Source organism: Balaenoptera ricei, chromosome 4 (genome assembly GCF_028023285.1).
Source record: "Balaenoptera ricei isolate mBalRic1 chromosome 4, mBalRic1.hap2, whole genome shotgun sequence".
NCBI classification, from domain to species: Eukaryota; Metazoa; Chordata; class Mammalia; order Artiodactyla; family Balaenopteridae; genus Balaenoptera; species Balaenoptera ricei.
The window spans coordinates 94,501,835-94,517,833 of record NC_082642.1 but is presented as its reverse complement, the minus strand read 5'-3'; the positions used below and the strand labels follow the sequence as shown (position 1 = coordinate 94,517,833).

The following is a 15,999-nucleotide window of genomic DNA, read 5'->3' as shown; positions in this document are numbered from 1 at the left end:
TGCAAGTCAAATCCACAATGAGATATCACTTTACAACTGTTAGGATAGCACTATGCAGCACCAACAAGAAAATAAGTGTTGGTGAAGATGTGGAGAAATTGAAACATTTGTGCACTGTTGGTTGAAGTGTAAACTGAGGTAGCTGCTATGGAAAATGATATGGAGTTTCCTCAAAAAGTTAAAATTAGAATTACCATATAATCCAGCAATCCCACTTCTAAGCACATATTCAAAAGAATTGAAAACAGGGTGTCAAAGGTGTTCCATGTTTATTGCACATCCATGTTTATTGCAGCATTTATTCACAGTATCCAAGAGGTGGAAGCAACATAAATGTCCATCAAAAAATGAATGGGTTTCTTAAATGCGTTGTATACAATGGAATACTATTTAGTTTAGCCTTAGAAGAGAAGGAAATCTTTCTATTACATGGATGAACCAGAGGAAATTATGCTAAGTGAAATAAGCCAGTCTCAAAAAGACAAATACTGCATGATTCCACTTATATCAGGTACTTAGAATAGACAAATTCATAAAGACAGAAGACAGAAAGGATGGTGGTTGCTCAGGAGAGAGGGGAAAAGGGAGTTGTTGTTCAGTGGATGTGGAGTTCAATTTTTCTAGATGAAAAATTTCTAGAGATTTGCTGCACAACAATGTGCATATCGTTAATACTATTGTGTTATACACTTTTAAATGGTTAACATAGTAAATTTTATGTTATGTGTTTTTTACCACAATAAAAAAATCAATGTATAACTAAAAGTTACTATAACTGAAAATAAGAACTAAATAAGTTGGCTTAACAGCATGTAGTGACAGCTGAAAAAAGGATTAGTAAACTGGAAGATAGTGAGTAGAAAATATCCAGATGGAATCACAGAGAAAAAAGAAAAGCATAAGAGATATACGATACTTGGTGAAGAAGTTTGAACATATATATAAGTGGAGACACAAACAGAAAGGAGAGAGAGAATAAAGCAGAATAAATTATTGAATGATAATGGCTCAGATTCTTTCCATTGAGAACACAAATTCAAAATGTGCTAAAAACTAAAAGCAGAGTAAATAAAAGGAAAACCATCTACACAGATTGTAGTGAAACTGATGAAAACAAAGGGTAATGAAAATATTCTTGAAAGCAGCCAGAGGTGCACACTTTACAATAAAACAAACAATAATAAGATTGAGAGTTGATATTTTAACAGAAATGGTGAAAGGAGAAGGTATTGGTATAAAATATACTACTGGGAAAAATGCTAATATAGAATTTCATACTTAGCAAAAATACTCTTCAACTATGAAGGCAAATTTTTTTTCAAACAAATGTTGAGAGAATTAAAGTGAATGCTTTAAATAGAAGGAAAACAATACCAAATAGAATAATAGAAATGCAGAACTTAAATAATAACAACAGAAAAAGGTAAATGCAAGAATAAATCTAAATTAAAATAATATTATGTTTTGGTATAAGTATTAAAATGTCAATAATTTTTAATAATATTGTGATGTAGAATGAAAATACATCATAATGCTAGCACAAAAGGTGGGAGAAAGGAAACCAGAGATAAAATATTTAACATTCTTGCTTTGTCTGGGTAGGTATAAAATGAACAATTTAAGGATCAACAATTTAAGGGTCAGTTTTGTAATATCTGTGTTAGCCACTAAAATAATAGTACAAGAATATAATACTCAAAAACTAATAAAATAGAGTAATATTTTAAAATGTGATTAATCCTTAAAAGGACAGAAAAGAGAGAGAAAGAAGACAGAATTGGTTAGACAAATAGACTATAATTGTGAGGTTAGCAGATTTAAATTCCAGTGTATCAGTAATTACATTAAATATAATTTGACTGAATTCTGCAATCATAAGCAAAGACTGTCAGTCTAAATAAAAAAAAAATTCTAAGTCACTTATGAGACACATTAAATATATGTATACTAAAAATTTGAAAGTAAATACATGAAAAATTGTAACATGAACAATTTAAAATTTTGGTACACCTCTACTTATGTCAGTAAAGTAGTTTTCCATTGCTGCATAACAAATCACCAAAAACTTAGCAGCTGAAAACTCATGTATTAACTCACAGCTCTATAGGTCAGACATCTGGCACTGTATGATTGAGATCTTTGCTCAGTGTACCATAAGACTGAAATCAAGGGGTCAACAAGGCTGAGTTGTCATCTGGAGGTTCTGAGGGAAAATCTGCTTCCAAACTCATTCTTTTTATTAGAAAAATTTAGTTCCTTGTGGTTGTGGACTGAGCTCCCAATTTCCTTGCTAGGTGTCATGGGGGGAGAGCATGTTAGCTACCCTAAGGCTGCCTGCATTTCTTGCCACATGGCCCCTTCTTACTTCAAGCCAGTAACAATGCAGCTAATACTTCTCATGCTTCAAATTTCAAAATTCTTTCATCTTTTACCTCTAGATCTATATTTATAGGTTTCATGTGATAGGTCAGGTTCACCCAAATAGTATCCTTTTCTTAAAGTCAACATAATATAATTATCATGGGAGTGATATATTCTCTGTTATATTCACAGTCCCAGAGAATATACAGGATTATCCACAAGGCAGGAATCCTGGGGAATATTTTAGAATTCTGCCTACCACAGTAAACTTTAAAGCAAGAAGCATTATCAAATGTAAAAGGGACTATTTTAAAATAATAAAAGGATGAATCCATAAGAATTTTGAGTTCAGGGCCCCAAAATATACAAAGAGATAGACAATTCTGCAATAAGTAGAAGAAAATATAACAAACCTCTCTCTGCAACTGATTTTAAAATTAAAGGAAAAATCCATAACAATAAAGAAAGTTTTGAACAGCATGATTAATAAGTCTGACTTAACTGACATATTTAAAACATTACACTCTACAATTCAAGAATGTACATTCTTTTCAAGTGCACATGAGACACAGACCAAAATTGACCATATGCAGGACCATAATAAAAGTGCCAATAAATGTCACAGGATTGTAATCATATATAACATGTTCTCTGACCACAGGGGAATTCAACTAGGAACGAATGACAAAAATATATAAAGAACATTCACAAGTTTTCAAAATTAAGCAATCTATTCCCAGCTAGCTTACTGGTTAATAAACAAATCACAATAGAAAATTTTAATATATCACAAACAGAAAGATAGTGAAACTAAAATATATCATAACATGTGGATACATCTAAATCTATGTTTAGAGGTAAGCTTATACCCATGTTATATGTTTATATAAGTTTATACCCATGCATGTTAATGAGAAGACTAAAATTTAATGATCTAATTATCTATCTTGAGAAGTTAAAAAGGATAAAAAAATGATTCCCCCAAAAGTAAAAAGGAAAATAATACTGTTAACAAAAATTAATGAAATAGAAAGAAAATGTACAATAGCAAAGATTAACAAAGCCAAAGTTGGTTTATGGAAATAAATAATAAAGTTGCTAAAGGTGTGTGCAAGATTGTCAAGAAACACAGAAGAAACAAAATGGAACAATCATAAATATATGGAAATCAAGCAACACACTCTTAAACAACCAACAGACCAAATGAGAAATCACAAGGGAAATTAGAAAATATTTTGAGATAAATAAAAAGAAAAATAATAGCATGGAGATGTGGCAAAAACAGTACTCATAGGGGAATTTATAGCTGTAATCACCTACATTAAAGGAATAAGAAAGTTCAGTAACCTATCTTTACACCTTAAGGAACTAGAAGAAAAACTGATGCCAGCAGATATAAGAAATAATAAAAATTCAAGCAGAGATAAACAAAACAGAGAATAGAAAAACAATAAAGGAATTCAATGAAACCAAAAGTTTGTTCTTTGAAAAGTTCAACAGAATTGACAAAACTTTTGTTAGAGTGACTCAAGGAAAAAAAAAGGAGACAATTATTAAAATCACAATGAAAAGTGAGTATAATACTATCAATCTTACAAAAATAAGAAGGATTATAAGAGAATACTGTGAACAATTCTATGCCAACAAATTAAATACCCTAAATGAAATGAATAAATTCTGAGAAATGCACAAACTATCAAAACTGACTCAAAAAGAAATAGATAATCTGAACAGATTTATAACAAGTAAAGAGATTAAATCAGTAATTGAAACCTTCCATCAAAGGAAAGACCAGGACCACATGGCTTTGTGACGAATTCTACCAGTCATTTAAATAGATAACACCAAATGCTTTTCAAACTTTTCCAAAAAATAGGAGGGAAAACGTCCTAACTCATTATCTGAGGCATCATTCTAATACCAAACTAGACAAAGACACTGAATGAAAAGAGAACTGCAACAATATTCCTTATAAATACAGATTCAAGTATACTAAACAAAATATTAGCAAACTGAATCTTACAGCATATTAAAAGTATTATAAACCATGATCAAGTGGGATTTATCCTAGGAATACAAGAGTGTTTCAACATACAAAAATCAATGTAATACCCACATTAATAGAATAAAGGGGAAAAAACATAGTCATCTCATGCATAAAAAAGCATTTGACAAAATTAAACACCACTTTCACGATTTAAAAGTGCAACAACAGCAACATGCAGAAAACTAGGAGCAGAATGGAACTTCCTTAACCTGGTAAAGGGCATTTTTGCAAAACCCACAGGTAACGTCATATTCAATGGTGAAAGACTAAAAGCTTTCCTTCTGAGATCAGGAACAAGACAAAGATTTCTGCTTTTGCTACTTCTATTTCATATTGAACCAGAAATTCTAGCCAGAGGAGTGAGGCAAGAAAAATAAAAGGGAATTTGCAAAAATGCCCTTTACCAGGTTAAGGAAGTTCTATTCTACTCCTAGTTTTCTAAGTGTTGCTGTTGTTGCAGTTTTAAATAAAAGACATCACAATGGAAAGGAAGAAGTAAAATTATATCTATTTGCAAATGACATAATCTTATATATATGTTAGTGTATTTCTATATACTAACAATGAACAATCTGCAAAGAAAATTAAGGAAGCAATTTTATTTACAATAGCATCAAAAAATAAAATACTTATAAATAAATTTAACCAAGGAGATGAAAGGCTTGTGCACTAGAAACTATAAAACTTTGCTGAAAAAAATTAAATAATACACAAATAAATAGAATCATTCCATGTTTATGAATTAGAAGGCAATATTATTAAGATGGCAATATCTCAAAGTGATATACAGATTCACTACAATTCATATCAGAATCCCAATGATCTTTTTGCAGAAATGAAAAAAGTTTATCCTAAAATTCATATGAAATGGCAAGTGACCCAAAATAGTCAAAATCATCTTGAAATAGACCAAAGTTGAAGGACTTACACTTCTCAATTGTAAAATTTCCTACACAGCTACAGTAATCAAAACAGTGTGGTACTGACATAAGATTAGATTTATAATTTAATGGAAGGGAATTGGGAGTCCAGAAATAAAACCATACGTCTATGACTAATTGGTTTTTTACAATGGTGCCAAGCCTATTTAATGGGGCAAACAATAATCTCATCAACAAATGGTGTTGGGAGAATTGAATATCCACATGCTAAAGAATAAAGTTGGACCCTTACCTCATGGCATATACAAAAATTAACTCAAATATGGTCAAAGATGTAAATTTACAGCTAAGACTATAAAACTCAAGAAAACAAGGATAATCTTTCCTGAATATGATTGTGGCTGTGGCTCTTAGATATTACACCAAAACATAGAAATTATAGGAAATGGTTGCTGAATTAACTGGCATGGCAGCTCAGGCAGCAGGAGAATTTTCAGGGAAAAAAAAAGGAAGCAGAAAAATGCTCCTAAACACAAAGGGACTCCACTATGGAACCCATGACCAAGTCAATAAAAAGCAACTCCTGTCTCCCTTCCCCAGTCTCTCTGGCTTTCTTTTCTATTACCTACCTGCTTCATCCCAGCCAGAAGAGAGCCTGTAAGCTCCCCATCTGTCTTCAGAGCAAAAGAGCTTGGACACCAGGAAGAATAGGCTGTAAGAGCACTTCCTTGGGAGGCTGGCTCAGTGCCCTCACTCCTGGCTCCATTCCAGTTCAGCAGAATCTTGCTGTGGGATATTTACCCACTCCTTTGCAGGCCATAGAACTGACCCAACTATGAGCAGTAGCTGCTCTGCCAACATGAGAAAGGGGCAGCAGTTTTCCTAGTTTTAGCTATGCACTCAACTCTTTAACAGCCCATACACAGCTCAGGCTTCATGCAATTATGCATTTAATAAATGTACTGAAGAAAAAGGGGAAAAAGCATAAGCAACAAAGAAAAAAATAGATAAAATGGTCTTCACTATCAGATGAAAAGGTAACAGTGAATGGAAGAAACTTTTAAAAATCATATATCTGATAAGGGTTTTAGTATTCAGGATATATAAAGAACCCTTACAGCTCAAAAACAAAAAGACAAATATACCAATTTTTTAAAAGTGGGCAAAGGATTTGTATAGACTTTTTCAAAAAAAGATATACAAATGGCTAATGAAAAGATGCTCAACATCATTAGTCATTGGGGAAATGACGATTATTTGTAGATGATTTCTTATAGAATTACCATTATACCTATTACCAAATAATGATACAACTCTAGATAGGTTTAAGGATTTGCTTTTTATATTTTGATGCTCAACTTTAATTTCGCTATGATATTCATTTCAAAATTATTTTAATGTGATCTAACTCAGGTCTCTTTTTATTCAGTGTAAACAATTTTATATAAAATTATACTGTTCATTCTTCACAGATCAGTTTTCATTGTTATTACATATAAAATATTCTTACAATAAAGCTAAGTAATTATTGTCTTTTTCTAAAATTTAGATTCTTATGTGGTATTTAAAAAATAAACCATTGTTTCAAGCTTAGAAATGGTTTAGCATACATTAGTTTTCATTGAAATGGTATTTTTAAATCAAATTTTAATAGTAATTCAAGTTTTTATACATTTAGAACAATTATGATTTTTTATTTACCATACTTAATGCTAATTTATTTCTTATCTAGTCATGCAGATGGATCGATAAAGTTTTGGGATGCTTCTGCAAGTAAGTTTTAAGTTTCTCCTTCTATTACAGGAAACACTTGGTTAATATTTACTCATAGCCATTCACCACTTTTCAGTTTGGACAGTTAATATTTTTGATGCATATTTAGCATACACATATGGCTGTGTTACAAAAATGAATTTCCTATATTATTGAATCAGTTTAAAGTATTATCTCTACTGTACTTTCCTTCTATGATATAAACAGACACAACTGAAATCACTCTTTATCAGCAACCTATTATATTTATGAGGTAATGCACATTGGAAAAAGTACCAAACTTTGTCAGACTAACTCTTTTCAAGGAATTTCCTTCACCTCCTCACTCTTAGAAAAGTGCTTTTATCCCACTAGTCTTCACTTTTCTTTGCCACTTGTCTACCAAGTCTGTGAGAATCAAAAGAAGTAATTTGATAAATTTAAAAATTCTTTTGAAATCTTGAGAATTACATAATTTAAGGACTACAGGTACTCTGCTCAATGTTGAAGGGCATGCAAAGATTTAAGACTTGATTATACCCATACATACCCTTCAGAAAACTTACAGGGCAAACAATATGATAAGAACTCTAAATGTAGTACAACCCAAATTCTATGTGTTATCGGAAATGGGAGATTTATTTGAACCAGGTAGATCTAGGAAGGGTATTTTGATGGGGTGACATTTAATGTGAGTTTTGGGAGATAGTTAAGATTTTGATAGTCAGGACTAGGAGGAGAAGAATAAGTGAGCAATGTCTCTAAGTTTCTGAGTAACCATCAAGATGGAGATAACTCTTTGGAAATAAGGATACAGAAGAGTTCTGGAAGTTTGGATTTTGTTGGAACACCAGGAAATTCAAGTAAAGCTGTCTATCAGGTAGGGAGAACAGTCAAGAATGGTAACTAATGAAGAAGCAGCATAGAAGTGATACCTGAAGCTATAGAAGTGAACTGAGAAAGACTATGATAAACAGAAAAGCAGAGGGAAGAAGGTTGAACATTAGTGATAATCTTCGTCTGCAATCTAGAGTCCTTTAGCAGTGGAGCAAAGCATCAGCAAGAGAAAATGATTAAAAGATTAAAAGCCATGAAATCTGAGTCCCCTTTCTGACCTCACACAATAATGATCAATTGTTCAGGGGGAAATTCCAAAGGACAACAGATTTTTTATTTTTATGAACCTTTTCATGTAAATCTGAGTTTGTTCCACGAATACAGTTAATTGTATAGTGACATCTTTGCTCGTTTCCCACCACCTCAGAGTCACTCCTTAGCTTCTAAAATGTGAGAAGACACTTGAACACTCTAATGACTGAAGTGCATACCACCCTTAAGCATGCACGATAATATTTTAAGAAGTTAATTTTTAAATAAAGTATTATTTTATTACATTCAGAACATATGTTGCAAAGGTGTGCAGCATGTTTAATATTTTTACTGTAATCAATTATAAGGGCAAATCTCCAAATCGATGGATGTCATTGGAGAAATATCACTTAATTTGCCAATTTTGTGGGATAAGGTCCAGTACAGGAAATGAGGTTAACCGAATTTGGAAGTTGAGTTTATGTTAATATGTGTACTGTTGACCTTGAACAACATGGGAGTCAGTCAGATTGACTGTGCCAACCCTCTACACAATCTGACCATAACTTATAGTTGGGGCATAATTTATAGTTGGCCCTCACTATACACTATTCCTCTGTATCTGTGATTCAGCATCTGAGGATTCTATTAACCTCGGATTGTGTAGTACTGTAGTATTTACTAGTGAAAATTATCTGAGAATAAGTGGACCCATGCATTTCAAACCCATACTGTTCAAGGGTCAACTGTATTCATCTTCAGTTGCTGAGTATTAAATTACCACAATTTAGCAGTTTAAAACAAAACCCATATACTATCTCAGTTTCTGTGTGTCATGAATCTGGTTCAGGTTAGCTGAGTTCTTTGCTCAGGGTCTCAGAGACTGCAGTTGAGGTGTTGGCTAGGACTGCAGTTTCACCTGCAGCTCAGAGTTCTGTTCCAAGCTTTTGTGGTTGTTGGCAGAATTCATTTTCTTACAGCTTTAAAACTCGTGACTTGTTTCTTCAAGGCCAGCAAGGGAGTGTCTCTCTAACTTCAGGGAAGGCCCTGATCCCTCTTTTAAAGGGCTCACCTGATTCTGTCAGGCCTACTAAGGATAATCTCTGTTGATTAACTCAAAGTTAAATAATTATGTCTGCAGTATTCTTTAATATTTCCATGTCACATCAGGCTTACAGAAAAATCATAAAAACATACTATGAAGTGTTGTATAGCCTTCAGCCAGATTCCCCAAATGTCAATGTATGCATGTGTTCCCTTCACCCGCCCTCCTACCCGCATGCATGCTCTCAATCTAGCACTCGTTTGCTCCCTCTCTCTCTCTCTCCCCTTCCCTCCTCGCTTCCTCCCTCCCCCTCCCTCCTGTCCTCCCCCACCCTTTTAGTCTTCCTCTCTTCCCTCCATTTTCACACACAAACACACACACACACACATAAATATATACATATATATATAGCTTTTTATAATCATTTGAGAGTAAGTTGCAAACATCATGCTCTTCTAACAGTACATGCCTCCCTAAATACTTGAGTGTATACTTCCTAGAAACAAGGGCATTTTTTTATGTAATCAAATTATAGTTATCAAAATCAAGGGCTTAATATTAATACAATACTATTATCTAACTTCCACATCTGACTCAGTTTTAACCAGTTGTTCCAATAATATCTCTCATAATAAAAGAAAATCTAGGATTATTTGTTGGATTTAGTTATCATATCTTTTGAGTTTTCTTTAGTCTGGAATGGTTGCTGAGTATTTGAAATTGACATTTTTAGGAGTTCAGGCCAGTTATTTTGTAGAATCTCTTTCAATTTGTGTTTGACTAATGTTTCTCATGATTAGGTTCAGATTATGCACTTTTGGAAGGAACTCCTAGATTTTTAGAATGTTTCTCAAGGATCCTTTGTAGAATCAGAGCTTTTATATAGCGGAGTTATCATCAGATTCTAAAATGGAAATAATATTCCTCCAAATAAATATTCCCCAAAACAATTCACAAAACCAGACTTTTTAGAAATTACAACTGACCATTTCCTAACACAGAGCCGCTCAGAAAAGATTCTTTCTAAAATAATCCAGATCATTGGATTCCCACTATTGCTAACTGGTACTGGTAGATTACAAATGTTTCTCATCTGAAGGAGTGTCTAAAAATTTGTTGAGAGGAATGAACCCTCGAAGAATAGCATCAACCTCTCATCTAACAATCAAAGGAAAAAATTGTGAAATAGTATTGAGGGGTTTCCCTTAAGAGAGAAGTAGGCTCAGTAGTTTCATTTAAAAGTTTCTGAGCCCAAGTATTTTTGTCAATAAACAAGGATAAAAATACTCACTTCGCAGGACTTTTCTGAGGAACTCATGAGACAATACATACAAAGGTCCTACATGTTCTTTGGTATATAGTATATGTTCAATAAATGTTAATTTTTTCCCTATAGTCTTCCTCCAGCTAAATGGTACTGATATGAGAGCATGACATTGAATGATTCCTTGTTAAAATGTAGTTTATTTTGTTCAGTTGGGTTTTACTTTTGTGATTTAATACGTATATTTAAAAGGCTTCGACAACATCTAAGAATTAAGTTCAAATTAGAAGATAACTATGATTCAATATCTTATAGTAACTCTGCAGATGCTGTACAAGCTAAAAACTTCAAAAGTGTTTGAAAAACAGAAGGTAGGAGAAGGAAAACAAACATGTGAAATTGTAGAGGAAGATCCATATGCCATTCAGATGATCTACTGGTGTCCAGAGAGCAGAATATTCTGTGTATCAGGAGTCTCTGCCTATGTCATAATTTATAAATTCAGCAGACATGAAATTACAACAGAAATAGTGGTAAGTCATTTAAAATTTAACTTTCACACTTAGAGTTATTAAAAGAAAACAGTTATCATAGATCTTGACTAGTGCTTGGTATGGTTTTAAGCCATCAGGAGTACAGTATGTGGCCAGTAATCCAATTCATAGAATTTTTAATTGTTCTTGTTACTTAGTATAACACATTAAAAAAAAGTTTGGCTTAAAATGACAAAAACAGTTCTCTATCAAAATTTAGTATTATTAAATAGGATAGATTATACCTATAGGTTTTATATAGATAGTTACTGATTTATTTTATATATAAATGTCAAATTAATGCAAGCTTTGTTCTATATCTTTATTAAATATTTTTTAAATTTATCTTTTTGCCAACTAATTGCCATAAATGATTATTTCTCAACTACAATAAGATTACTTTGAATGATTTTTTAAATAGCAACATATTTGTAGGGTGGAAATAATTATGGGGCTGCCTTACCTAATCTTAATTTTTAAACTGATGAAATAATTTAATTATTCAAAATAATGATGCTGTCATGGGATAAATTAAATCTAAATTAAGGCACCTATAGATATGGGTCTTCTCTACCCAGTCCATTTTACCATTTTATCAGAAAATAAAGATTATCTATTAAAGGCCTATGTATAACTGTTTTTACCTCAATGGCTAAAATTAAACATTGCCCTTAAAGTATATATTAGTTAAAACCCAGGCTTTGGAGTCAGATAAACCTAGCTTTTAATTCTGGCTTTACCAATGAATACCTGTGTGATTCTGAACAAGTCACAAGGCCCATTAGTCAGTAGTACAGTCTGGGTAAGTCTCAACTTCATCGCTCATATAACTTCCTGTGAAAATAAAATAGAAAAATAGAAAATAATAATAAACTAGAAACTGTAATGCCACTTTCATAGAGTTCTTGTGATGATTATATGAAGTCATTAGCAGAGTGTCTTAGTAAGCACTCAATAATTGGTAATTGTTATTGTCACCAGAGGTTTTAAGTTTTAAGATAATTATGACAATCATTTTGATAATATTGCTGTATTCACTACTCCATAATTACACTTTTTGTAAACAATTGTTTTCAATCTCAAAAATGCTTATTTTTACATTGAAAAGTGAATGTTTATGTTATAAAATTGATTTCATTTAAGCATTGAATGCAGTCATAAAGTAATTTTAAAACATTTTCAGCTTTAAAAAAACGGGTTTGGATCACCTTTTTATTCCAGTATAAATTATCATATGTTTTTCATTAAGGAATTCTGACCAAGCTAATGAAATTATATAAGAGCTAAACTAATGAAACAAACAAAAATATGGAATTTATTTTGGAAAATTTATACTGAAGTAATTCAAAGTCAAGATTGAATGCAGGCTTTTTAAAGCTAAAAAGCTTTGTACAAATAACAATTTGTGTGTTGTGTGTGTGTGTGTTTTTACACACACACACACACATCCAATTTAGTTTCTTTCATTGGAATAACCATGACCAATTTCTCCTTTTATTTTATCGTATATGGAATTGTAATTTATACTTTATCTTAAGGAATATTTATTATACAGAAAATTTATCTCCACTGGTAGGTATTTTCTTATAATTCTGAAGAATTAAAAAACATTTTAGGGACTTCCCTGGTGGCGCAGTGGTTAAGAATCTGCCTGCCAATGCACGGGACATGGGTTCAATCCCTGGTCCAGGAAGATACCACATGCCGCAGAGCAACTAAGCCCATGTGCCACAACTACTGAGCCCATGTGCCACACAGCTGCTGAAGCCCGTGTGCCTAGAGCCCGTGCTCTGCAACAAGAGAAGCCACTGCAGTGAGAAGCCCGCACACCACAACGAAGAGTAGCCCCTGCTCGCCACAACTAGAGAAAGCCCGTGCACAATAACGAAGACCCAACACAGCCAAAAATAAATAAATAAATAAATTTATTTTTTTTTTAAATTTACATTTTTTTGTGAATGCCATTGAATATTCTATATAATTTATTATTTAATTCAGTTTGGGGTATCTCAACTTTACTATTAATTGAACTAATTAATCTGAAAAAAATAATGAATAATTACTGAAAGAGTTCCAGATATTTTAATGTGATTGTTATGAAAATCTAGGTTAAATCAAAACTTGATTTTTCTTTTTTTAAGTCATTAGAAGTACGACTTCAGTATGATATTGAAGATATTATTACCCCGGAACCAGAAACAAGTCCTCCATTTCCTGATCTCTCATCCCAGCTTCCTTCTTCAAGGAGTCTATCTGGGAGCACTAACACTGTGGCTAGTGAAGGAGTAACGAAGGATAGTATCCCATGCCTCAAGTAAGAGTTGCTACCAAATTTTAAAACAATTTTACATGTTAATTGTATAATTCTTTGAAACTGTGCCAAATAAAATCATCCTTCTCTTTTATTAAGTTGTTGTCAAGTGGTCTACAGTCCACCAAGGGGTACCTTTGTCTTCTTTTTTTTTTTTGGAATATCTATGAAGAGGGTACAATATTTCCATTCTTCATTACTAATTAATATATTTCCTTCCCTGACCAACCCTAAAGAAAACATAGCTTTGATAGAATGGGAAAACGTTTGGCAGAGTAGAAACTTGCCACTTGCCTGGTACTTCTCAATTGACAAAGTATTTTTAGGGAACGTCTTCAGCCTTCTTGGAATCAAAAAGAAAACCAAGTTTACTACAAGAATACTATGTCAGAAAAAAGGCTTTCTCTCATGGTTACTAGGATATTGCGTAATATTTCTTTCTCTTTTTTCAACTGATACTATTTTGTAATAAACTACGTTGTCTCAGTATATCTAAACAAGGTTTAGTGTCATGCTCAAATAAAACTTAAAGTTAATCAAGCCTATAGTAATGTTTATCTTGTTTTTATGCTTTCTGGTAATACGGTACAAAAGAATGCAGTTTCCTTAAGTTACCACTTACTGCTTCTACATCGTCAAACCAAATGTTTCTAGTATTAGCTGGTTGGAGAATTGAACCTAATCAAGGAATTTCTCTGAGCCTCATATGAAACTATCTGAGTCTGCTACTCAAGGAACTGTGGATAACTGGTTTCCTCATTTCTTATAAAAACACTTACGGAAAATTTAAAGATGAGGTTTCAGGAGAAAAATCAGCTTACCATACAATTAGCAGTTGCTGTACTTTTGTAATCATTGCTTTTGCCCCACACCCCAAATTTTTCTTGTGAAATTAAAAAAGGAAGTATAAGTAGGCATTACTGAGAGGAAGATCTATGAAGGGGAAACAAAATCATTAAACTTTAGCAAATGGAAAACTTGCATAATGTTATAATTTTACACATTTAATTTTTCCTTCATATCACTTTGCTTCACTTAATTGATTTATATTAAAATGAAAGAGAGAAAGAGAACAAAAAATTAAACAAAGCTTAAGAAAGCACTGTAGATTGATTTATTAGCTAAGAAAGCCCATCAGTAAAGTGGGTCCTGCAGTGACCTGAGTATTTTTCTATAAAATTAAAAAAATATAAAAGATAGGGATAAAAGAGAAAAACCAGTAAAATCAACAAAAATCTGGTAGTGGAGATGAAGTAAACAATACCATGTGTTGTAGCATTTAATGCTGACTTGTAAAGTAGTAGTGACAATCTTAAGGATTATCAAGAGAACCAAAGGGATTCAGTATAATCCTATATGTATATAAGCTCCAAAGGACCAAGCAGCAGAAGTATATTATTCTTTGAGTTACAGTATATTACAAGTGGTTCTTGAGTTGCATATAATCTATGCTTTACCAAATTATATGTTGGCATCCATCCCTAAATGACTTTCCTTTGCTGGATTTAGATATCCATATACGTAAGCTAATAATTAAGTCTTTCAACACTGCCAGCTCTTCATTTTTAGCAATATTACAATTCTTATCAATATACATATGTTTGTGCAATTATCTGATTTTCTTTTGACTTTGTATGAGGTCATCATAGGCCTCATTAGGAGGATGAGACTTAAACCAAATGTAGATGAGGGAGTTTTCTGAAGAATATCTGGTGGAAGAGTATTCCAGGCAGCAGGAACAGCTAGAACAAAGGCCTTAAAGTGCCTGGCATATAAGGAGGTCAGTGTAGCTAGAACAAAGAAAGGATGGTGGGCGGTAGAGGACAGGGTAGTAGGAGATGAAGTCAGATAGAGGGCAAATTATAGGCCATTGTAAGGACCTTGGCTTTTATTCCTAATTAAATGGGGATGATTATAGGGTTTTAAATACAGAAGTGATATGATCAGACTTAAATTTTAAACTGGTCACTTTGGTCACTATGGTGAAAGTAGATTTAGGGATGGAAGGGAAAGGTAAAAGATGGGAGACCAATATGGAGGCTATTGCACCTACCTAGAGATAATGTTAAGGTCTGGCAGATTCAGCAAAACAGAACAAAACAAAACAGAACAGGATACACTAATTTGAATTTCAGAGAAACAATGCACATTTTTAGTATCAGTATATCCCAAATATTACATGGGAAATACAGTAAAAACAAACAAATAAACAAAATAAACCCATTATTTATTGTTTATTTGAAATTCAGATTTAAATGGATATCCCATATTTTTATTTGTCAACTGTAACTAGGATGGTAGCAGTACTAAAGTATTATAAAAAGTGGTCAGCTTCTGCATATATTTTGAAGATAGCACCAATACATTTGATAATTGGTTGGATGTGAGATATGAGATGTAAGGTATAAGAATATTAGTCAAGGATTACTTTAAGGTTTTTTAACTCAATAACTAGAAGGATAAGAGTTGCTATCAGCTGGAATAGAGAAGGCTGCAAGTGGAGCAAATTTATAGAGAAAGCAGGAATTCAGGTTTTGAATATGTTGAGCTCTTAAGTTGGGTGGTAGATTAATGGTCATAGTTTTTATTGTTATGCATTATAACTTACATATATGTAACAAATATTATGTAGGAAAAATAATTAAAAATACTACTATCACAAGAGAAAAAGGAACTGATGAAAGCCAGGTGAAGTTGTGGATCTGACTGAAAAACT

The 15,999-nt window shown here is 32.6% G+C and overlaps 1 protein-coding gene across 2 annotated transcripts in view; it reads left to right on the top strand.

Annotated features, from left to right (window-relative positions):
- STXBP5L (syntaxin binding protein 5L) overlaps window positions 1-15,999 on the top strand; it is a 381,827-nt gene that overhangs the window by 229,472 nt on the left and 136,356 nt on the right. For both annotated transcript variants that reach the window (XM_059922136.1, XM_059922135.1), the window contains exons 14-16: window positions 7,022-7,062; window positions 10,755-10,972; window positions 13,114-13,286. In XM_059922136.1, coding sequence (XP_059778119.1) covers window positions 7,022-7,062; window positions 10,755-10,972; window positions 13,114-13,286 — 432 coding nt within the window. The remainder of the gene's footprint in view (window positions 1-7,021; window positions 7,063-10,754; window positions 10,973-13,113; window positions 13,287-15,999) is intronic.